General features: G+C 39.3%; 1 protein-coding gene across 2 annotated transcripts; it reads left to right on the forward strand.

The window, feature by feature from the left end:
• Positions 1 to 19: 19 nt before the first annotated feature.
• Positions 20 to 22,990, forward strand: usp10 (ubiquitin specific peptidase 10). Of its 2 annotated transcripts, XM_040011085.1 has the most exons (15): positions 20 to 305; positions 6,011 to 6,079; positions 6,452 to 6,497; positions 6,924 to 6,983; positions 8,467 to 9,699; positions 11,679 to 11,770; positions 12,319 to 12,428; positions 12,511 to 12,569; positions 12,659 to 12,762; positions 13,187 to 13,286; positions 14,121 to 14,301; positions 15,169 to 15,334; positions 15,997 to 16,141; positions 16,717 to 16,782; positions 19,957 to 22,990. In XM_040011085.1, the coding sequence occupies exons 1-15, from the start codon at positions 285 to 287 to the stop codon at positions 20,142 to 20,144; spliced, it is 2,640 nt and encodes an 879-aa protein (XP_039867019.1). In that variant the 5' UTR covers positions 20 to 284; the 3' UTR covers positions 20,145 to 22,990. The 2 variants fall into 2 exon arrangements, with proteins under 2 accessions (XP_039867019.1, XP_039867020.1); XM_040011086.1 differs by lacking the exon at positions 6,924 to 6,983.
• The last annotated feature ends 1,310 nt before the right edge of the window (positions 22,991 to 24,300 follow it).

Below are 24,300 nucleotides of genomic sequence, written 5' to 3' on the forward strand. Positions count from 1 at the left end.
TTGGCGTTACTCCCTGAGCTCACGCTGCCGTTACAACCGACCGCGCGCTGCTCTGGCTAGCAAGCAAGGAAGATGCTAGACAGAAATGGCGGTGACGGCAAGGCGAACAGCATGAAGTGCTGATGCATTACATAGATCAAAACTTTCGACTGGCAGGACACCGTTGGGCAAATGACAATGACGTCGAAATAGACCACCTTTTGTAGCTGTCAGTAGAAACCTACAACACCTTTCCGGGGGATTCTTCATCTGGTCAGCGGAGGACAGAAAACCTCACCGGGAGCATGGCTTCTTACAGCAACCAGGTAGCTAGCTAGCTAGCTGGCTATCATTAGCCTCCAAAACAACTCGTGCAGTCTCTTATTTTTGGACTTCAGATCGCTCTTTGATTCTGCACCATTTTGACCAAAGCTAACGCCACACAATAATTAAATTTTGGTCAGTTGTGTGTTGTTATTTTAAACATGTGGCCTGTCGTGTCATTGAACTGCTGAAGTACTAAAAAGTGCTTGCTAATGCCCCCCCTAAGCCTCATTGGAATACCACCAGCATGGTAACGTGAGCTAACAGGCCCCAGGTCCTTCCATTCAAATGAACCAGCAGTACTTTCCGTCGCAGTTCTTGGGGCGATGACAACCGCTTTTAATTAAACGACACGAAAACTTGCTCAAACAAATGTTCGTGATACTTCGAAGTTATAGTCCACAAATGTCATGTAATATTTCTTAGAGAAAAGTGACCGAAAACTGCTGCGTGTATGCATGGCCCACCTGCTCAGTGCTGCCACAGGCCTGCTGCCATATCTTATTTTTTATAACTACCAGTAAGTTATTGGTTTTCTCGGGGTAGTCAGAAAGCATAATAACGGTCTAGTGGAATATTTTGCATGCGATCACTTGGCGTTTATAAGTGTTTCTGGAGCGGTGTAACGTTTTCGTGCTGCTCGTTTAGCTTCTAGTATGCTAACTGTTTTGCACAGGTGGTGTGCTTAGACTTTGCGGTCTGTCCGCTAGCTAGTTAGCTAAATACACATTCGACAGTGTGGGCCTTCGTTGATAGCGAAGAGTTACTTGATATGGAAACAATGAGGATCAGGGTTGAGCGTGCACGCTGCTTACAGAGCCACCGTCCACGTGACTGAGCTTGGATTGGAGGTAACCTAACAAGTTTGGTGTTATTTCTGGAAAAGCTAGCTGTCATGTTGGAAGGCCCATTTTGAGGTCTAGTTTTACATGAAGAAACACGCCAGGTCTCTAGTCTACTAGTAAGAGACTCAATTAAAGTTTAATTAGAGAAGAAAAAGCTCATATAGTAAAAATTAATCAGAAATGGAGTCAAGTGAAGTGTTCAGTTCTAACTTTTTTTAGGAAACGGAACCTGGCTAACCACTGTAGTAAGGGAAATCTGCTGTACTAAAGTAATTCTGCATGCTTTCAACTTTCTTCCTGGCTTCCAAATTGAGCGTTTCTATTGGTTCACTCTTTATTAAAGTGAAAGTTTCAGGGGAAAGCCGGCTGAACACCCCCCCCCCCCCCCCTTTTTTAATTTACATGTCAATATTTGGTGAAATAAATTCTCATAACTGAACTGACTGATACAGAGTTGCATAGTATTTTTTGGTTTTTGTTAGTATGAATAGCACAGAGTGAATAGTAATGCATGGAAGCTTTCACAAACACTCTAAATTAGTGTTTTCCAGACTGTGCTCCACAGCAACGGTAACCCAGCAGATCTGGAGCATCATCAACTATTTCATTGGGTCTGCTTTCCTCTGTTTGTCACCACTTTTACTCTGTTACAAAACCCCTCATTTTAATAGCCATCCCTCTGTAAAGTAGTCACAGAAGGCAGGCGACTGAAAGGTTTGCTGTTGATTTATTGCTGAGTAAAAATACTAACACTGGGGCTAAAATTGGTCGATAAACAGGTGAGGCAGTAAAAGACATATGAGCACCAGAAGGGACATCGGTCTTCTGAGTAGAAGTTTAGCAAACAGGTAATTCTGGAAATGCTTATCAATTCTTCTGCACTGGGAGATAAAGGCAGATAGTGTTCTGCTTGTGGTAAGTCATCTTGTTAATGCATAATCTACCAAATGTGACACTTCAAATTAACATACCATTATTGCTCCTTTATTTTAGCTTATCAGTAAAGTTGAACTAGTTTGAAAACTAGTTAAAGTATTTCAGTGATTATATTTTATTTTTTGGGGTGGTAATTTTATTTGGGATTGTATTGGTTTTTGGTTTAGTTTAATAACCTCTAAGACAGTTAAAGTAAGACCACTGCTGTGCCTTAATTTAAAAAAAGAGAAGACATTTAAATTACATGAATATTTAAACCTTTTATTCCGATAGTCCTGTTATGATAGTCTGTCAAAAAAGTGTATTTTACCACTGTCAATGTAGACATCTGAGTCAAGGTTTTCTAAAGTTGTCTTGACCACAAAAAGCCTTACATCTCTGCTGAAATACCATCATTAACCTTAAGCTGTAGTTCAGGGGTATAGGCACGGTAGCATTTATTGCTTGTGTAAGTACGACATGTTATAACACCATAAAGATCTTTACACAGTGATGGCTATTTTTCATTTCTGAACACGGGAGCTGTATTTATCTCCTCTCCTTGTATCAGCAAGGCTGTGTAACCAATGGCCTTCCCTTTAGATCTTACTCATTGACTGTTAGAGATTAAAAAAAGCTGTAAAGAAGTTTAAGTATAAACCACATCAGCTTTGTTACTGAGGGATTCTAGTAGTTTGATCCCTGTTTTGAAATTAGCATGTGTCCCATTACAGATGTGAAAACTGAAAACACAAAGAAACACAAAGAAATCCATGATTGGGAAACAGGAAATTGTAAATTAATCCAATTTAAAGAAAAACAAAAAGAAAATGCCAGCTGTGAAGATTAGTTATCAGAGTAACTTTACTTTTATCAACAACTATTGGCCGATCTACATGATTATGTGACATAGTGATAGCAGAGGGCCATTTATCAGCAAATTATTTAGTCCACTGTTATTAGTTCAATTGAGACTAAAGATTAGAAACTCTTCTCAATGTGACACATTAAAAATGTAGCAGCATCAAACTTTAAGCATCCTAAAAATGAATGTAAAAATAAATCTGCACCTTAAAAACATTTATCACTCATTGAGTTTAGCTGCCATTAATCTGGAACTTGTCCTTGGGATGATTAATATCGGGGGCCCACAGGATTAAATTGTTCTTCTAGTATCATTGTTTCATCTTCCAATTGGAATCAGAATGTTCAAATAAGTCCTCATATTAATTAAAAGGGAATATGTGCCTGTGTTATGGCTTAGTCTGCTGTATCAATTTCTGATACAGCAAAATTGAAAGTGTTCGCACATTTATGAGCAGTTGCTTTTGGCTGAGAGCAGACGAAATGGAAATGATTGTAACGCCGTTATTTGTCCCAATTTTTAATAATTTTAATGGTTTGTAATTGTTGCCACCCTTTTACTACATCACACTACCAGGCAGGCACAGGCATGCTCGGCAAACTCATTGAAAAACTAGTCTGACCTTATTTGTACTGGCACTGCAGCATTTTTATGTTCAGCCAAGTTGCCCATTAATAACTCCGCAGATCAGTTTAGGTAAACAAGCCTGTGCTTAGAATAAAACAAGATTGTTTGCGCGACATCAGTTTTAGAATTGTCGTAGTACATATCTGTATATTTCACAGCACTGACATCGTTTTAAATTTTAAATTTGTGAACCACACTATCGCTAATAGTCAGTCACCAATAGTGAAACTCACTAAAGTCTATAAATCACCTTATCTTTCTAGTCTTATTCTTACTTATGACTACTTATTCTTCTTACTTCTTATTCTTGGCCCTTTCTTGTTTGTGTGATGTCGTCATTAAATTGTGCTAAAATCATACAGATGGCTAATTTGTTGTAATCCGCAGTCCAAACGATCAGCAAGGGAAGCTTAGTGTGGTACGTGTGGCATGCCTGCAGAAAGGAGCAAAGGGACATTCTTTCTGTTGTGATTGTATTAGCCATCCTGAGGCCGCTGGATCATTGCTGGCTGTTTGTCGCTTGTAGTGCCATTTCAGCAATGTGGGCCCTCGCGTGGGGCCTCGTTTGCAAAAAGTTATATATGCTTGAGCTGCAGTTTCTTTTCTCTGTGACTACCCTTTCATGTTCCACTGTTTATTGCACCGAAAAGATTAACAGCATGGCTAGTGAGTCCATTTTACCTTTTTTAAGTTGCGCATGTGGGGCCCTTCAGTGGCTCAGTGTTTTTTTTTTTGGGGGTGTTTTTTTCCTCTCAAGGTATAACGCACAATTATAGTTGATGTCGTGGTGATTCTGTGGAAAATGAATTAATAACACTGTAAGCAACATCAGAAAACAGCAGTGTAGTAAAAACATGACAAATAATGTCGGTTTTTATACAGTCCGCCTAAACGTCATCAGAGGGTGCATGACGAAGCGCTGCGCGAAGATTTTTAAGCGTTCTAATTCATTTTGCCTGCATCCACTACACATAATATGAACCCCTACTACCATAGACCTGGCTTCATTTGAAGCTGGTTGTAGTGTGTGCAATGAGTAATATTGTAGTTTGTTTTTGGCTAATCTAATAAAATGAGTTAACTTTGAAGTCTTAATTTCAAGTTCATATATGCAGCTTTCCATAAGTGCTGGCTGAGCAGCTGACTACTCATTTAAGTCTAGCTGGTTGCTTTATTAAAATTTCAAAATAGTAAACTTCTAACAGTTTTAATTTTGTAATGCATATACATTTTTTGATACCTAAAATATCAACTTCAAAAACAATTCAAAGATGATCATAGATTTTATGTTAGTGCCACCTCCTCGTGTCCTGTGTGTGTGCGCGCGCTTGACTGATGAATGTTTAATGGCATGTAGCGTCTTGAACTGATGGAACCTACCTCACTACAAGTGTTAATTTGGTAAACATGGGTGACACAAATTGTTGATTATAACAAGGTCTGTCGGTCAGTCTGAGAGGTAGGGATGGGAATCAAGAACCAGTTTTTGTAGAAAACTGGTTCCCAGTAGTCAGTTTCCTTGAAATTGTTAGTCTGCTTGCCTATCAATAGTGCTTATCCATTCTTGCACTCGCACTACAATCGGCTGATTTCAGTTTGTGTGTTAGAGATGGAAAATAGCAATGGTAGTGACTTTCAAAATGGAGCCGGTGAAAATGGAATGACAATTGATAAATGAATCGATTGATAAGTGATATTGATAACGGAATCGGAATGGCTAAATTCTCATCAGTTCATATGCCGTCAGTGATGGATTCTTTCCTCTGCTCTCTGTTTCACCATGTCTGTGTGTGTCAAAGCAGAAGCAACTAACTCAGCTACACTAATAAGTAAAGTTAAGATACCATTATATAAGGGGAGTGGGTGGTATAGGTGGAAAAGTAGGTAAAATATATGTTTAATTCAAATCCCAGTAATCTTGTGTCACCTCAAAGCTACACATGTGTTAAAAGCAGTCCGTGAAGTTACATCAGAGGCCTGCTTTGGCTTGGTTTAAGTACAACAATGCTTTTTATGATGCCTAACGGTTAACACAAAGCATTCAAAAGAATGCTTTGTGTTAACCTTTAACAAACTGACAAACCTACTTCACCTAGATAAAACAGGTCTAGGTTCAGAGCTGTTTGTGCTCATGGTTTATGTATAACACTGCATGACTCATCAGTTTGCACAGGTTAGCATTGTAAATTGAATGGGTGATGAAGGACTGCTGTATGTGTCCCAATACCTAGATTCTGAAATGACGGCACCTTATGATTGCATTCCAGTTATGAGGTTGAATGACCTGTCTACAGTGAACACTGCTTAAAAATGTTCCCCTTGATTTTATATTTTATGCTAATGAATAATCTGAAAGTTCTTGATTGTTTTTAACTTTTTTATTTTATTTTATAGTGTGTTTTATTCCATTGTCTTTCCTTTTCAGTTAATGGTTGTATTAATTTTGTTCCCACAGTACATCTTTGGGGAATTCAGCCCTGATGAGATCAATCAGTTTTTTGTGACTCCACGATGTTATGTTGAGGTAAGCAGATTGGTCCAGAAAAAGCAGTAGCAGTCATTATTCCATTAATAAGTCATTATTAAATTAAAGAGAAAGAATTACATTTATTTTTTGAGTAGTCGTGTTGGCCTCGTCAGGATATCCTCTCAATGGAAACAGCAAGGTTTCTGGAGAAATATAATTCAAATAAATTTGCTTATCAGCCCTAATAGCCCAAAATCAGGGCTTCAGGATTACTGAAATTGACCATTGAGCCAAAATGCATATATCTGGTAAATGGTAATTCTACACTTGACAATGGCCTTAAGATATCTTTCATGTCTATTTGAAGTATTACTTTTGTGGTTACCTGCTGGGTCTTTATCACAACTTATATTTTCTCTCTCTTTGCAGCTTCCTCCGTTCAATGACAAAGTCCAGTGTGTCACTCAGTCTTCTGGTATGTACTTTTTACATAAGCTAATTTCCTACATTTTTTTTTTTAATTATTCAAAATACATCAAAATACTCTAAAGTAGACATGGGCTGACTGTTCTCCTGCTCTTAGTTGGCATCAAGTTGTTTTTCAGAGCAGGACTAAATGTATGGCTGAAGCCCAGGTATAGCTGATCTGGCTGGCCTTGCAGGAAGATGCTTTTCCTGTCATTTATTTGTATTTTTTTTTTTTATACATTTGTGCAATATTGTTTGAAACGGTTTATAAATTCCACTAAATCTTGACCCTGCCCACCACCACCACCTTTTTTTTTTCTTTTTCTTTTTTTTGCCCACCAAAATCAAAAATGTTAGAGCAGCCACCTTTCTTTCAAATAGTACCTATATGCACATGACAATTGCCTTACCTTGATTTGTATTGATTATTTAGGATCTTACTGCACTCCTGCTGTACCTTTTATTATGGAGTCTATGGGACTGCAGGTTTGCGGTGAGTTGAGGAGTCTGATACCCTCTTGTACGTTTGCTGTAAAACTGAAAATCCAGGTTTCAAAAACTGGTGGCTTTCTAAACTTTTTGCCTGTATTCTTTCTCTTGCCTGTTGGTAAAACCTATATAGCTTTGCATGCTTAAGGTACTGCGAAGTATCTTATCTTTTCTTGCATATAATACATTTTCACTACTGTAGGTCTCCGTTACAATAAAATTGAATTGCATTTTAATGACTTACCAATCACGGCTTATTTACTAAGGGCATAGAGATGATTTTATGCGGTTGCTAACATGTGTGTACATGTTTATTCTTAAGTTGAGGTTTCACTGCTGAATGCATTTTACAGTAATGAAGTGCAATTTCAGTAACACTAACACTAACAGATTCCTCTCATCTCAGTAGAGGGAGTACCTTGTGTTTCAGTGCCCTCTTACCTTCTGCAGGGGATCAGAGATTACATTTGGTTGGCCAATCAGCTGTGTCATGATGACTTGGATGATTTTTTTCTTTCATATTTGCACTTGCTAATGTTTCACCTTTGCACTTTGCACCTCTCGCTGCATAATAACTTACAGTTCAAACTGCTGTGTGACACATTTTGTCCAAAAATTAACTTATAAAAACTGATGTATTTGTTTTACGTTGTTCTGTATTGCTGAAGTTTCCAACACTTAAAAATGCTGTTAAAAATATTCAGGAAGTAAGGATTATTGATGCGTGTCTGCAGTCAGTTAAGCCAGACTTCCTTTCTATTGACTACCTTTGGTTATCAACCGTATTGTATCCCTTTGTAATCTTTTTTTAAAGTGATTTTAGACACTTGTTAAATCCCATTTCATTGCCTAAATAAAAAACAAACAAAAACATTTTAATTAAATCTTCAAGAATGATTGAGAAAAATGGCATCTCAAATTGTCAGCAAAATAAACTTTGCTTATAATAAACCATTAGTTAAAACTATTGATTGTCAACTTGACATTGAATGTTTTTTTTGTAGCAGTTTAACTTGAATAGTTTCAACAGAATATTGATAACATCTGGCCACTGACCACACAGGATTGTGCCAAAAATGTTTTTTATTTATTTATTTTTAGTTTATTGGGCTTTCCCCCCCCTTCAAATCAGAATCATAAGTAAGTGAAAGAAGTTTTATCCATAAGACTATATTGTCCTTCCCAGACCCAATTTTAAGTGTTGAATCACCCCACTTCTGGAATTTATGTGAGACCAGAAGGAATTTGGTTTGGATTGGACAGCAGTAGTTGTCAAAAATAGGTCTAGAAGAATTTCTTCCTTTTTGTTGGTATCTTTGATCCTGTCAGAGCTCCCACGACCCCTTGAGTAACAGTTTGCTTGTTCAGGAAAAAGGATTTTATGTGACGTTCTGCAGCAAAGTCAGATACCACAGCCTGGTTTTAATATGTAGGAATTAATCTAAACAGTGCTCTGTATTTCTAATTGACTGAAATATTATCTGCAGGAGAAGACTATCAGCACATTGAGTTTGGTGTTGACGAGGTGATGGATTCCAAGGCTGTTGGGGGCAACGATCCTTTATACAAGGTGTCGAGTACCCTAAACCCACAGGCTCCTGAGTTCATCCTGGGCTGCCAGCCGGCCCAGAAAGCTCAACAGACGGCTTCTCCAGCAGCTGATGTCCCTGACGGGGCACACTTCAACTCACTGGACGGACCTGACTCGGAGACCTCAGCCCTGGACAATCACCAGCCGTGCCCAGACATGGACGGACTCCCTGGCAGCCTGGGACAGAGAGAGCGAAAGAAAAAGAAAAAACGACCGCCTGGGTACTACAATTACCTGGAACCGTCAACTGGCAGCAACAGCAGCAGCACCAGTACAGCGGATGGGACACCTGTGACAGCACTGGTGAACGGACATGCACTCAGTGGCCCACACCACAGTACTGAGGATGTGGACAGTAAGGCATTGTCAGGGGCTGAACTTTCCACCCCGGGACCCGCCTCCACAGCAACACCAACAGCTGCTGTGGCAGCAGCCAAGTGTGCCCCCACATCCACTGCCAATCAGAGGACTAGTGATAGCCCTGATGACTCTTCTTTGGACTTAGCAAGTGGAGCTGCCTCTTTATCAGATGGCAACAATGCAACTTCCCCCTGTTCATCCTCCTCTCAAAGCAGAGGGATGACAGAGGGACCAAGGACTGCAGATCAGCAGCCAGATCATTTGGCTCCACAGAGCCCTGAACTTTCAGATACTCCACATAGCCCCCTCTCCAAATCACCTCTTCCTACTTCAGCTGCTGTCATCTCTGTCATCACTTCCATTACGACTACTGAACTAGAGGGAGGAGAGATGGCAGACAATGGGGTGGCAAATGGGCTAGCAGAGTCTACCACTCCTGTCAGTGCAGATGGACACAAAGAGGACATTGAGAGTGGGGACCAGGTTCAGCAGGTCATCCCAGAGTCAGCTGCCCAGTCAGTAGTGACAGAGCAGGCACATTCACCTGCCACTCCAGCTGCACCTACTGCTAATCTTCCGAAATCCTGGGCTAGCCTCTTTCACAATTCCAAGCCTCTACCTGGTGGCCCTCAGGCATTTGTGGAGGTAAAGAATGTTGTGGAAGCAGTATCTCCCTCTGTCGCTGTGCCAGAGCAGCCTGAGAAAGTTGGGGAAGTAAAAGAAGGCCCTGTCCATGTATCTGAGGATCCTATGGCCCCTAAACTTGCAGGTATTTTATAAAGAAGCTGATAATTTACCTTCTAAAAACATTCCACCATTACTACTTTTTAATTTGGTGTAAGTTTATAACTTATTTTTTTGCAAAAAGTATATTCTGCGAAATTCAATCCATCCCACTTGGTGGCAGTGTTGAGGTGATTGTACTGTTCATACTTGCATATCTAACAGAATATGCTTTTAAAATTGGGATCACTGGAAAGAGTAGGGTATATTTTAAAAAAGAGATACATTTTTGCAGCTCATTATACTGATGGTATGGTAAGTTTGAGATGCACAGATTTCTCACTGACAGCTTACTTTAAAGAGAAGTTAAGGGACTGTTGCATTCATTTTCAAGAAATGACCACTAGATGGTGGTGCTACATGCAGGATGGCTATCCGATTTTATTTATTGTTTAAATCATTCCAGTTATTCCTATCAGAGCTGCAGTATGGGTATAAATGATCAACTGCAAGGAGCTGAGATGTGGCACCTCATGAATACTTTGTTTTTTTACTTAAGGAAATGAGATAATGTTTCAAGATGAGTCACAGCCTCAGATTTCACACAGTGAAACAGCATCTTGAAATGTGTTATTGATCGGAACAGTCTGATTTTACAAGCTGGTAGACAGAATGAAAAATGCAAAATATTGTGTTGTTTCTTGTCCCCAAATCGTATTCAGTGTTTTGCTCTTAACAGTGGTGTGCTGATTGTTTTCTGGGGAGATGAACCTAATTACACTACATTTTGTGGTTGTTGTCTCAGAAGGTTACGGGAACTTACCAGGCTTAATTAGTTTGTCCTCTCTGACACTGGTTTGAGGTAGAATTTAAACACAATCCTGTGAAAGTTCACATATTCAACACACCGTCTCTCTTCTAAGGTACCCTTCAGATATTATGTCTCCCTTCAGATAAAACTTTCTCATTTCGCGTAGCGTGACAGCGATCAATCTTTGCCATTTTTTTAGGGAGTAGTTATTCTAGAAGTGTGCAGAAGTACACACAATGCAAGTATGGCACAACATAGCAAAGAAGGTAGGCTATAATTATTAATGCATTTACTGTAAGATGGAAATGTATACTCGCTGTTGAGTAGCGGGCATGTTGGTTTCTAAGCACGTTAATTTAAATGTGTTTATTTGATGGTGTTTAGTCTTAGACTTAAACAACCAGCCTAGCTTGAAATACACCAGTTTGGAGCCACAGACTAGCTGTTTGTATATATAAAAGTGATTGATTGAAATGGACCAAAAAGAAAAAATAATCTATCAATGTATATATATATTCTTTAGCACTGCAGCAAACTACCTTTTTTTCTGCCTTTTCTTTATATGCAAGTTTCTTGGATACTTCACACTTGTGTGCATATCACTGTTCAAAAGTAGTTAGAGGTTGGTAAAATCAGAAATGTAGACCATAATCAGACATGAAACAGTGTCCATTTCTACACTGTAAATATGTATATATTGGAAAAATATAATACCCATAGGAAAAAGCTGTCAAAGGGTCGCTGTCTGTGACTGACATGATAAATGAGATGCGATTAACTGACATTTAGTTTTAATTGTAACTTAAAAGTGAGCTCAGTGGTTTGACTTGTTATGAAAATGGAGACAATACCAATTTGTAAAGAAGTAACAATGATTGTACTTATGATTTATTTGTTCTGTCTAAATGTGCATTTGCCTTTGTTCCTTTAGTCTCAGCCAAATTGATGTTTTTTTGTTCTTATTTGTGTGAAACTATGAAACTATTCCCACGTTACCATGGAAGCTGTCTTTTTGAATGACAGTCTTCCTTCCTAGGCGTGGTACAGCAAGACCTTGGTCTTATTCATTCAGTCTCTTATGCTGTTGCCATTTGAGGCAGGAATAGACGAAGAAACAATTGTTTTGATTTATCGCTATGACACATACTTTTTTCTTTGTCACAGCTGTGCGAAGCTACCTGTTTAAGAATATTGTGTTTTCTTTGAATCCCCAGAACTTATTGAGAATGTGAAGTTGATACATAAACCAGTGTCTTTGCAGCCGAGAGGACTGATCAACAAGGGAAACTGGTGCTATATCAACGCTGTATCCTTTTCATGCTTCATATTTTATTGTTCTTTTGATTTTAACTACTTGGTTGTTAGTTTCTTGATGTTACATTGTTATTAAGCCAAATGGCCCAAGTCTCAGGGCACGTGTGCCACTGTAAAAATATTACTTGGTTGTAACGTTGTTTCAAAACCTTTATAGGGCCTGCTCGTTTGATGGCATTTAGATTGCTAACAACTTAGTTATTTTGAGGTATATCTGGTTCATTTGATATCTTAACATCAGTCGCGTGTAAATGTGATAAGATATTGCTGACAACAATGCTGTGATTTTGGTGTCTGTTTCTTTGTTTAGTGTTGGGATTTTTTCTCTCTCAAACTGGTGGAAAATTTGAGACTTTTCCCACGTGTATTTTAACTAATTGAATGCAAAAGACGTCTCAATTTTAAGACTTTTAAAGACCACCGGGGATTTCCTCAGTTTAAAACTTAATCACACATTTGCATCAAATGCAGATATCTTTAAGTAGCTTGTCATAATACCTTTCCTACACATCATTTTTCATCTTGACTCTGAACACCCAGACTCTACAGGCCCTGATTGCCTGCCCTCCCATGTATCACCTGATGAAGTCCATTCCTCTGCACAATGAAACGCAGAGACCATGCACCTCCACACCCATGATAGACAACTTGTAAGTAGCATTTCTACAAGTTTATATCTTTTTATTAAAAAGCATCAGCCATAGAGACATCTCAGTTGTTTGTGTCTCTCAGTGTAAGACTGGTGAACGAGTTCAACAATATGCCCGTGCCATCTAAAGCCAAACAGCAGGGTAAGATATTAACACAACATGCCCAAAGATATTTGCGTCATTTCCTGTTGGCGTCACTGATGATTTACGATTCCTAACTGTGTTTACAGCTGTTGGAGATAAGGTCACAAAAGACATCCGACCTGGTGCACCTTTTGAACCAACTTACATTTACAAACTCCTCACTCTCATCAAATCAAGTCTTTCTGAGAAGGTAAACCACGGTGTCAGCTTTATATAAACACTGCAAATCAGCATGTAAGGGTGTTTTTGTTTTTTAAATGACAGTTTAAATGTACTTCTTGTGGGACAGACAGTGCCCACGGGAGGTTTTGTTGTATTTAAGAAACATTTTAGCAGGACATAAGTTGTTTGCTATTTAACATTCAACCTGCTGATTCAAGTCCGAATCAGTTTTAATTAAGAAAAGAACTCTGATGCACTGAAGGAGATGGTTATCTTCGATATTTAATGAGGCTTCCTTTCATCCTGCCTCTTACTGTGTGCATGCTTTCTTTCTGTTTACCTCAGTGAATGAGTTTGCTTTTTTTTTTTTTTAATGTCTGCAAGATTTTTATTTGACTTTAGGCATTCTTTGAAGAGTTAATGTGGCTGATGTCCTTATGCTTTAATCTCAGGGTCGACAAGAGGACGCGGAGGAGTATCTTGGGTTCACGCTCAATGGATTGCATGAGGAGATGCTAGCATTGAAGAAACTAATCTCGCCTCAGGAAGAGAGTAAGTAACTTGTCTATGAATAGCATATGCCAGGTTAAGTCTAAGCATGCTTTGCCCTTTTTTGCGTATGTTATCTTTAGAGTAACTTCCCTAGTGTTGGCCTAAATTAATTATAAATAGAAACAAAAAGCTAGTATTGCAGCATATTAAATCATTTCCCTCTTTTCCTTTTTCTATTTTATTTTTTTTTATTGTAAGCTGAAATCATTTTAATTGACTCTTGCCAAAATGGAAAAATGGCTCAGAGGGGAAACTTCACATCCAGCTTGGTCTGGGCAGAGCTGCTGCTACTGAGAGCCTGAAGTGCCTGAGTGAAGCTGTGGACATATTCTCATGCCTTCATCATTAGACCAAACATTATAACAATTCTGATAACTTTACAACCAAAGGCCAAAGGACTGCTAGCTAAGCTTTGATATGGAAATTGTTCCAGAGTTTACAGTAAACCCTTTTGGCCGTTTTTACAAAACGCAGCCAAACCAAAGGCTTATTTAATGTGTTGTTAGTTTGCTGGCAGCCACCCGTATGCGGGGGTGTTTTTCACAGGTATTGTGGAGCTCTTCCCATCACAGAATGAATTAATGACTGTTGATATAGCACTTTTATTTATTTTTATTTTGAAAGTAGCACTGGCAATTGTCCAGCAAATGAGAATCTACTCAAATGAGAGCCAATCAATCCAAAACCTATAGCCCTTTAGTTCAGAATGGAAGATATTTGTACTTATCCCAGTTAAGACGGCTCAGTTTTAGAAGAGATTTTGCTTTCATGCACTTTAAAGATCAAATAGCTGTTCTTCAGAGTGGTTTACATTTATTTATGTTTTTTTAACAGAAGCTCCCACACCTAATGGGCCAGAGTCCGAGCCAGGTGTGGAGGAGGATGGTGCTGATAAGGAGGAGGAAGGTAGTGAGGATGAGTGGGAGCAAGTGGGTCCCCGAAACAAGACTTCGATCACTCGCCAAGCTGACTTTGTCCGCACACCCATAACTGATATCTTTGGTGGACACATCAGGTACATGCCAGATTGCTGTGAAACCCTCTGTATAGGAAGAAGTTCTGATTAAACTTAATAATGTTGCATTGTCTTGCTTCCTGTTATACACCAATCAAAAATTTGTATTGGCTCCATCTGCGAGTCCTCAGCTGGTTACTGGGTTAAAGATTTTGACCTCGTTTCATGGTGACATCACAAATTAGTCATCCACCCCCAGTTTTTTCCAGCTCTTCTCCAGCACGCACCACAGCACTTCAGAATGACAGCCCATGTGGGTCAGTGCGGTCAAAAGTCTCGACAGCATGACGTGGGGCAACCATCCACAAACAAAGGTCTTAACTTTCAGACAAATTGCAAAGTTAAGAATCTGCGGCTGTTGCCTGACTAAATAATATGTTCTGCGAGGTTCTGGTCTGGCACGGTGATGGTGTACGCTGGTTGCACAGTGTTTTAAATGTCCTTAAGGATTTTTTTCTCCGAAATGGTTGTGAGAGAAACTGAATATAGGCATGTGTTTACAGAGTGGTGGGTATGCCCACAGAGCTTGGCTATAACCCATCTACTCCTTTTAAACCGCTGTTCAGAGAAATTGGTTTGACTTGGGGAATTACAGCAGTAATCATTAGTAGATTATCATCTTTCTTGAATTTAAAGGTTTAATTAAATGACTTGCATGATTATAGTGAAAGCTGTAAACTGCAAAACAAACTGAATCCCTCTGAGTAGTTTTAACAGGAATTTCAGAAAGTGGTTAGAAAGTGCATCATAATGTATTTGAGCTGATTGTGTTATGTTATGTTTTGACTACTGAGAGGTAATATTATTAAAAATCTTGCTGGTATTGGTTTACAGTTCTAACAACTGGCTGTTTTGCTTCTTTCTTAGATCGGTGGTGTATCAGCAAAACTCTAAAGAGTCGGCCACTCTGCAGCCATTCTTTACCCTGCAGCTGGACATCCAGTCAGACAAGATCCGCACTGTCCAGGAGGCTCTCGAAACCTTGGTGGCTCGAGAGTCAGTCCAGGGCTACACTTCTAAAACCAAGCAAGAGGTATTAGAAAAGTAAACTTTGATGACATGTTTCAGTTCAGATCGGTGTTGCGTTGCAGTTTTGTGATCTCGAATTCCATTTTTTTTTTCCCTTTCTTTTTTTTTCTTAATGTTTTTTCTGACTTTAACAGATCACACAAAATAACGTGATTTTGTGTAGTAATTTATTTTTGGAATTGATGTTTAGATGAAGAGTGATGTTGGGTACACATTGTAGAACACAACATCACTGATTTCATCACACATATTGTAATCATTGCCTTGAACCATGGTATAGACCCAACAACAACTAAAGAAAGAGGAAAACTTCAGGGATCGGTGCAACAGTGCTGTGTTAGAACATCAGGCTAGAAGAACTGGTGCAGGAACATCTGCTCCACAGCTGTATAATAAGCATTTTTTGGGGGGGGGGGATCTTACGTTGGTCTTTTTGTCCTGAAATGTTACTTTGGTACTTCTAAAAGCCAGAGAATATAAAAACACAAGTTACTGCTTTGAACGTCTTAGCTGATTTTATTTCCAGCAAAATGTTAAAGCCTTGCTTTGTGTTCACTTTTTTTGACAAGTTTTATTTCTACAGTTAGTTTTGTAACTGTGAAACTGTATTATTTAATGTGCATGGTAAATTCTGCGACTGCTCACTGTTCTCGCTGTTGCTTTCAGATTGAGATAAGCCGAAGGGTTACTCTAGAAGAGCTGCCCCCTGTGCTGGTGCTCCATCTCAAGAGATTTGTTTTTGAAAAGTCTGGAGGCTGCCAGAAACTGACAAAGAATATTGATTACCCCGTTGACTTGGAAATCAGCAAAGGTATGGCTCGATCAACACTCCACTGAGGTGTCAGTGTCATTGCAAGGCCTTTAATTCGATTTACCTACTCTATACATGTGTCAGTGTTATACTTGGTTCATGAACAGCACACGTTGCCTTTAAGAGTTGATCCAGATAATTGGTGTGCACCATAACAAAGCAGACTGGCAAAAGTTGAGAAGTGTATATTGTTTTGTTTTTTTTGTTTCAAGCTTTTAGAATTAATGTAAAAAAATGTGGTTTTTAAAGTGATGTTGAGTTTAATACTGTGCTGTAGTGAAATATGCCACAAGTGAATGTGATAAAATTGAGCTTACAGCTGCAGTTAATACCATCAAATTATGACATTTCAACTTCTTGGTTTGACAGAAATTGTGCAAACTCAGATGTGTTTCCAAGTGACTTTTCAGACCTCACTGCTTGTTAATTATGGCAACATCAGCATGATTTTCATTAAAGGCTGTCAATTTTCACATTGCAACAGTAAAACATGGTGCAGAACGTTCTGTGTTTTTTAGTCCTGGTTTAAGCAGTCATTAAAAACATCATGGTCTAATTAGTGGATTTTCTTTCAGATCTTTTGTCCTCTGGAGTGCGAAGCAAAGTTGTCAAAGGCCAAAGAACTTACAGGCTCTTTGCAGGTTTGTGTTTTGTTAATTTGGGCCATATTGTTTTTATATCTGCTGCATAATGTTGTAATTAAGCTTTTTTTGCAATCTGTTGTCACTCTGGGAGTTAGTAATTTGTTGTGATGCGATTCCACTGACCACAAAATAACAATGCTGCCAAGGGTGAAAAAAGATTGCTGTTCTGTCTTGTTGAACCTCAGCTGGTTCTTTCATTTCACGCCAGGAAATTATTTTGGATAGTAATACAAAAAACACAAACATCACTCAGCTCAAGCAAAAGCCACATTAAACATCCTGTTTTATTTTCAAGTGTTGAGCAATATACAAAATATGAAAAATGCACAAACAACTGTCAATAACAAGCTCGAGCTTGGAATGGTTTGAGTTCTGCTTTATCCCTAATATGTCAGAGAAATAGATTTAGTGATTAGGATATCAGGAACATACAGTCATGTTAAAAAAATTCAAAGGTTATATCAGGGAACAAAGTCATCTTCCTTAGCGGGTTTTAAAATTGGGTAAATACAGCCTCAACAACATCATTTCACACGGTGTCATTTTTTTAGTTAATTAAAGCAAAGCCAAAAATGCAGGAGTGAAGCTTAAATACATCTTTACCGCTCTCAAAGGAATTAAGAGGGTAAATAGCAGCCAGGTGCAACTGATCATTGGCAACACCTCAGTAAAAGCAGACATTTTGGCAGTTTGCTGGTCTGCAGCATTCAGGCGCGTGTTTGTAAAATACCACAATCTTGGGAGTGGGTGTTCCAACGAATTCACCCCAAGGCCCGGCTGGGTAATTCTCAGAAACTGCAGGTTACCCAAGAGTTAAATCATTTGTAGTTAGCATGTTAAAACTGAACAAGTATGACTGGTTTGGAAGGTTTGCCAACAGAACGCCTCTTCTCTCTATAAAGAGCGTGGCAGAACAGCTTAGGTTTGCAAAGTTGCATCTGAACAAACCACAACACTTCTGGAACAATGTCCTTCGGACAGATGAGACCAAATTAGAGATGTTTGACCACAATGCACGGCACCACGTCACTGAGTCGACCAAGAACTGATTCCTGTGTCTTCCAAAGTATTCTAGAATCAAATGTTAGGCCATCTGACAACCAGAGGACTCCTAGATTAGGCGATGCAACAGGATAATGTTCCCAACCACAGCAGCAAATCTACAATAATGACTGAAAAATAAGAGAATCGGTGTTTTAGTGTTCCAGTCAAAGAACAGGCCTGAACCCCATTGAAATGTTGTGTGATGTGACCTTGAGAGCTGTGCATAAATGAATGCCCGCAAACCTAAACGAACCAAAGCAAACAATTCCCAACCATGTGAGAGAATGAAGCTGACACATAAAGCTGCTTATTAGAGCAGGGCGATATGGCCAAAAATATTTATCACGATATATATTTAAAAATTTGCGATAACAATATAACCGACGATATAATTGATGCGAGACAAAATACAACTCCACAACATTACTAGCGCAAAAAGACAACCTTCCATTTATTTTCACTTAAACAAGAAGCTGGTTTTTATGTACATTAAAGCTTTATAAAAATGTAACAGTGCAAATGCAAATTCCTTGCTGAAAGTTTAACCAAAAGGCATTTCCAGTAGAAATGGGCTGACATATCCTGAGCATAACCATGTATAATATCCACTGAAGTTAAAAAGAGGTGCTTTGCAACATTAAACTGCAGTGTGCAGTATGTATTTTTCGGACCATAAGTTGCACGGGATTATAAGGCACATTAAGCGAAACAAAGCAGTCAGATAAATCAAACTTTATTAAACTCATTCTTCTTGCTTCCTCCACTTCTGTACCATTGATTCATTAATGTTGAATTCTCTGGCAGCTGCTCTATTCCCATGTTGTTGCAGTATATTAATGACTAACCTTGTATTGTGGATGGATTATCTCAGTTGTTCTCCTGACTGAAGTTTGGTCCGTTTACAGCATCCTGCCATGCGATTGCATTTGTCTCTAACTATCAGGAACCTTAACGTTAACTTTTATAAGTGGAAAAGTGTTAGTGTTCGTCCTCCAGCTTCACTGTTTATGTTATGCTAACGTAGCTGTGTCGCTAGCGATCACGTAGCACATCATTGTATACCAGCTAGCCCAACTTCAGTAACCCTACAAACGTCACTGCTGTTTAGTTTCCTGTCTTCATTTATGTTGGACGTGATAGCAGAGCTGTACGTTTGAATTTTTTCAGAAATCTCTCAGTCAGAACATGCAATATCATGCTTAGGCAACTAGCGAGCTAACTTCCGCTAGCTTCCTGCTAACTTCTAACTCCGTTAAATGTAATAAATTTTGTTTTCATGGATGCCTGGAAGTTAAACTTCATAGTTACACCTGGTAAAGCAGCAATGCTGATCGTTTTATTGAAGATGAAAGAATTTAGTCAGTTTTTAACTCTGTGATGCTGCAGTGTTCGTTTGACCTGAAGTATATGGAGTTGAGGACCCAGATTACTCCCAGATTTAAGAGCATCTTAGTCCGACAAATACGACAATAACGACGGCCGCTTGCATGTTCTGCAAAAAAATGTGCTTTGTCGTGTATCTGACGGACAAACCCCAAACCAGTTCCACATCACTGAAGTTGCACCATTTTTACAAACCAATTCTGGTTCATCTGTTTCACTCAACGATCGGCCATGTGCGTATGAAAACAAAGGCACTGCGCATGCGCGTTTTACTTATATTCTATCGCGATATTTCATTTTCCTATCGTTGCCTAACATTATACCGGTATTACCGTGAACGGTATAATATGGCCCAGCCCTACTGCTTATGCATTTTTGGTTTATTTATTCTTAAATATATGAGGAGACATTGTGATATGTTTGGTTTTTTTGATGATCCGAGGTTGTACTTTCCTAATTTTCTAGCAGTTCCAGGCTAAATGAGTTCTATTACATCCTGACACTTTGTTTTTGACATGATATATATATATGCACTACTAGATATATATATGCGCGCTACTAGATATATGTATGCAGATGTACTGTAGGTATGGTGTATTCTTTACGCTACACCAATGTGCTGATCACCTGATCTTTACTGGCTTGCTTTTACTTAAGAATTGCTGGCACTACAGTGCCCAACATTGAAGTCATGGATGAGTAATACCTTAAATAAAATTTTCCACTTTTCTCCAACTTCACCAGTTGTGTATCACCATGGAAACAGTGCGACAGGCGGTCATTACACCACGGATGTCTTCCACATCGGTCTTAACGGCTGGCTGCGCATTGACGACCAGACAGTGAAGGTCATCAACCAGTACCAGGTGGTGAAGCAGACTGCAGAGCGCACCGCCTACCTGCTGTACTACCGTCGCGTCGACCTGCTGTAGACACACACGCACATCCCAACGTACATGCAAGATACCCTGAATATATTCACAAACACACACAGAACATGCATCCTCAATGCACTCGTTGACAGTACATCTACACACGACACAGACACACAAAACTAATGAACAGGAACACTGCCTAACTTGTTCTCTTGCAAGATTTTCCTCTTCTTCCCTCCTGTCCCCGCTTTCCTGAGAACCAGCTTTTCCAACACCTTTTTCCTCGTCTCCTTTTTTTCTTCTCCTTTTCTGAAGAAGAGAGGCAAGCTGCATTCACAAAGATTTCCCTGTGACTGCTCTCTTCTCTGTGCACCACTGCTGTGTTTTGAGTTCCTCTTTTTTTGATTTATTTTTAAAGCAGCAAGGAAGGACTGTTGAATAGGCAGATTGGGGTTGCAGGTTAGGACCTGAGACTCACCTCTGACTGAGCCCACAGCTCGGCTCAAACAGTGGACTCGCTCATGCAAGAAAAACTATCCACCACAGGCTGCAAATGGACTATCAGTGTTTGCCTTTTTAGTTAAGGGGGAACTGCCGGCCTAGTGAATTTGCAGCAGTTTAAAAGCCTGTTAATTGCCCTCGTGCATTGAAAAGGCCCAGCACCAGCATTATCACAAGTCTCTCCTCCCGAGGCCAGGTTTCTTCTTTGCCACCACCACAACCACCACCAACTCCTTCTCCTCCGTTTTGTCACTTTTATGATGCTTTTTAAGTCTACTGGAGCCATCAAAAACATCGGGGGGCGGGAAGTGAGTTGGGAATGGGGAACTGAACGTTTTTGTTGTTTTTGAGATCCTTCTTATGTTATTCGGGTTTAGATTTAGGGGGTAAAAGAAAAAATATCTACAAAATATTAATGAGCTTTAGAACTTAATAAGCTTCTGTGCACAAAATATAAACTGATTGATTACAATATGACAGTAAAATGCATATTTTACCAATATTTAGATTCAAATGTAAAGGAAAAAAAGTCTAAGGTCTAGCTGACTGAATGCCTGTTTGGGTTCTGAAGGAATGTGCCTGTTTTTTTTGTTTTGTTTTGTTCTTTTAAGACTCAGTTCTTACACTGGAGAAGTGGCAGCCAGTTAAGACAGATCCCACTGCAAACCCCACCCTTGTACATTTTCTTCTCCTATCATGATTTTTAATTGTTTGTCTTTTCTTGTGTAAAGGTTCCATCTGTGTACTGGTGGCTTATCAGTGTAGTTTTGAGCCACACCATCTTCCTTAACCCCCAACTCAGCAGAAAGCAGGGGGGCTGCCTTAGGTTCATTGTGTGACGTTTTTCCACTCAGTGTACGAGTCTAACCCTTATCAGGCAGCGACTGCAAGTCTAATGTAGGTGAAGAGTAAAGGGAATGTACCTGACACCTGTGTATTTACTCTTTTGTGGCTCCATGGCTCCTCACAGTGGAGGGAGGAAAACTGAGTGTTGCGGGGAAGTTGGACAACATCTGCGCTAAGCTCTGCATAAAGACCCCAGGCATGCACATAAAAGGAGCTAGTATTTGCTTTTGTTGAAGATGATTTTATTTTCTTTTGATGATTTCACTTATTGTGATGATTTTTGTTTATGTCACTAAAAAAATGTTAGGTTTATTTCTTTTCTGTTTTTCTTCGTCATTGATCATTTATCGGATGTCCTAATGCTCTTGCTCCCTTCAGAACAATATGCTTGCATTTAAGTTGGTTTGAAAAGAAATTACAGCAGCTAAAGCACAACAAATAAAATTGAACTAGTTCTTTGCTTGAATTTTATTTCAATTTATGTCATGGTGTTTTGTTTTTTTGTTTTGTTTTGTTTTGTTTTTTTGTTTTGTTTTTTGCTCAAGGCCCATTTTATTCCAACCACCATTGTCAGTATCTCAGTATTAACACAGCAGCACAAGTATTTTCACATGATTTTATACAATAAGAACTGGGGACATAGGCGAGATAGTGGTTAACCATTTCCCTGCCTCCGATCAAAGAAAAGCTGCAGTGTAAGGACATTTATTTTCTTTTATTTTAAGAGCTTTGTGTGAATTTAATAAGTCTCTTGAAATGGGAATCAATGAGAAAGTTGGTTCCTATCTTTAAATTAAAGTTTAGTAACATAGTAACATTTTTCAAAATTACACACTAGATTTAAAGTATTTTAGCATCGTTACGTGGTGAAATTATTGATTAAAGTTCCTTGTAGGTTTCCAAATCAGAAGCCTTCCCCACGTGAAACCAAAGGTCAACATTATATATAGGCCCTACAGCCTACCATTCACTTTATATCCTACCATTTTTCATTCAGTCTCGTTGCCATTTCTCATCACAGTCCGCTGATCGTCACACACAGGGAATGGCATGCTGCTTAGATAGTCAGTACATCCTAAAATCCGGTTCAGTCTTGCCGCTGGCTTCGTAGTCATTTCTGCACACATTGTGACATTGTTGATTTGCATTCTTTCTTTTTCCTTTTTAAAGAATGTTTGGATGATGGGACTTTGGAACAGATGCTTATGCTTTCAGTTGTATAGTTTTTATCTCGGTCTCAGATGGCTGGTCAGGAAATGTGCTGGTGAAATGCTTCGATGATGTCTTTCTTTCAGTATGTGCTCCTAACTCTAATGTCTGCTGGGAACTGTTGGGATATTATTGACATAAAAAAAATCTATACTGTCTTTTAATTTCAAGCCTCCAGCATCTATTTTGTTTATTGTTCAAATAAAGGATTGTGCAAAAAGCAGTTTGCTAATCAAGTGTAGTCTAAAGACTACCTGGCTTCATTATCCACTGAAAACCTTTGCAGCCTCTACTCCGCGGACTGGCTTACAGAAACATGTGCACAATAAACTGAAAAAACAAACAAACCCAAAATGATCCACAGAGTCTTGGTCTACCACACATCCTTTAATTGGTCTCTTGTTTCTGTATGTCAACATGTACTATGTGTAGTATTTGTAGTATGTTATATCTCCCCCTCCTGTGGTCTCACTGGCAGCCTCAGTGCTCTTTAAGGCCATGGCTGCTCTCGCCTCCGTTTGGTTTAATGGGAAGCAGACCCATCATTGAAAAATTTGCAGTGTAAGGGTTTTCTGCCCTTTAGTGTTCTTTACTATTTATTCCTTTCTTACTATAGCTCACTCCTCTACTGCAATGTGGCTTTACTGTGAAATTTACAGTGGAGTGTAGTATTTTTCTTGTTAACGTTAGAAGGCTACTTTAAGATCTTCCCTATTATAGCCTGAAAAGAAAATGTCACGTTGGAACATCTACAGACAGACCACCTTTACTAACAAAGAGGCTCTCTCAGCCATGTTTCAGGAATGATGTCGTGGCCTGCTCCTACATATGTTTTTTTTTTTTTTTTTTTTTAACTAGGGCCTATTTTTCAACAGCAAGTATTGCACCATTCACTACCAGATCTTAAGTGCAAGAATGCGTGGAACTGTTTCAGCACCACATGTCATTTTCTGTAATGTGAGAATATTGTTGGGCCAAGGTGACGGAAGCAACAGGAATTAGTGATTATTCTGAGTCTCTTTAGGCAACAAAGTCAAACCACATGTAGTGGAGCAGTTGAGTTTTACCACACAAACAACTAAACTGTTAATTACAGCGAGGCACATGTTTTGGTAGACAGAAGAACCATTTAAACACTTCAAGCTGCGAACACTACAGGACACGTGGTACTACTGCTACTTTCAGCTACTCCCTTTTAAGGGTTATCACAGCAGATCATCTGCCTCCATCCTGCACTACAACCATGAACCTTCTCTTAAGTCTTCCTCTTTAACTGCTGCCTGGCAGCTCCATCTTCAACATGCTTAGTTCAATATATCCCCACTCTGCACACACCCAGACAAAGTTAACCTTGCTTTTTTGTCCCTAAATATCTCATCTTGAGCTGTCCCTCTGATGTACTCATTTGTAATCTGGTCTGTCTTCATTTCAGCCACCTTCCCCTCTGAACTGTATGTCATAGCAGGTCCTTTGTAAGTCTCCCCATTCTCTCTTGCCATCTTTCTGTCACAAGTCACCCCTGACACTTCTCCACCTGCTGCACAATAGCTGTACTGCTTTCCTCACCTCTCTGCCCTTTGGTTCGGATAGTTGACCCCGGGTATGTAAACTCATCCGCTTTCACTCCCTACATTCCTACCTCTACATTGAACCCTTC

Source organism: Simochromis diagramma, unplaced genomic scaffold, assembly GCF_900408965.1.
Source record: "Simochromis diagramma unplaced genomic scaffold, fSimDia1.1 OVJJ01000603.1, whole genome shotgun sequence".
Classification (NCBI taxonomy): Eukaryota; Metazoa; Chordata; class Actinopteri; order Cichliformes; family Cichlidae; genus Simochromis; species Simochromis diagramma.

Bases quoted from the DNA above. Each gene is read 5' to 3' on its own strand.
- usp10 (XM_040011085.1), top strand. From the start codon at position 285: ATGGCTTCTTACAGCAACCAG. The intron at 6,080-6,451 runs GTAAGCAGATTG...CTCTCTTTGCAG, and splicing joins CTCCACGATGTTATGTTGAG to CTTCCTCCGTTCAATGACAA. The intron at 16,783-19,956 runs GTTTGTGTTTTG...CAACTTCACCAG, and splicing joins AACTTACAGGCTCTTTGCAG to TTGTGTATCACCATGGAAAC.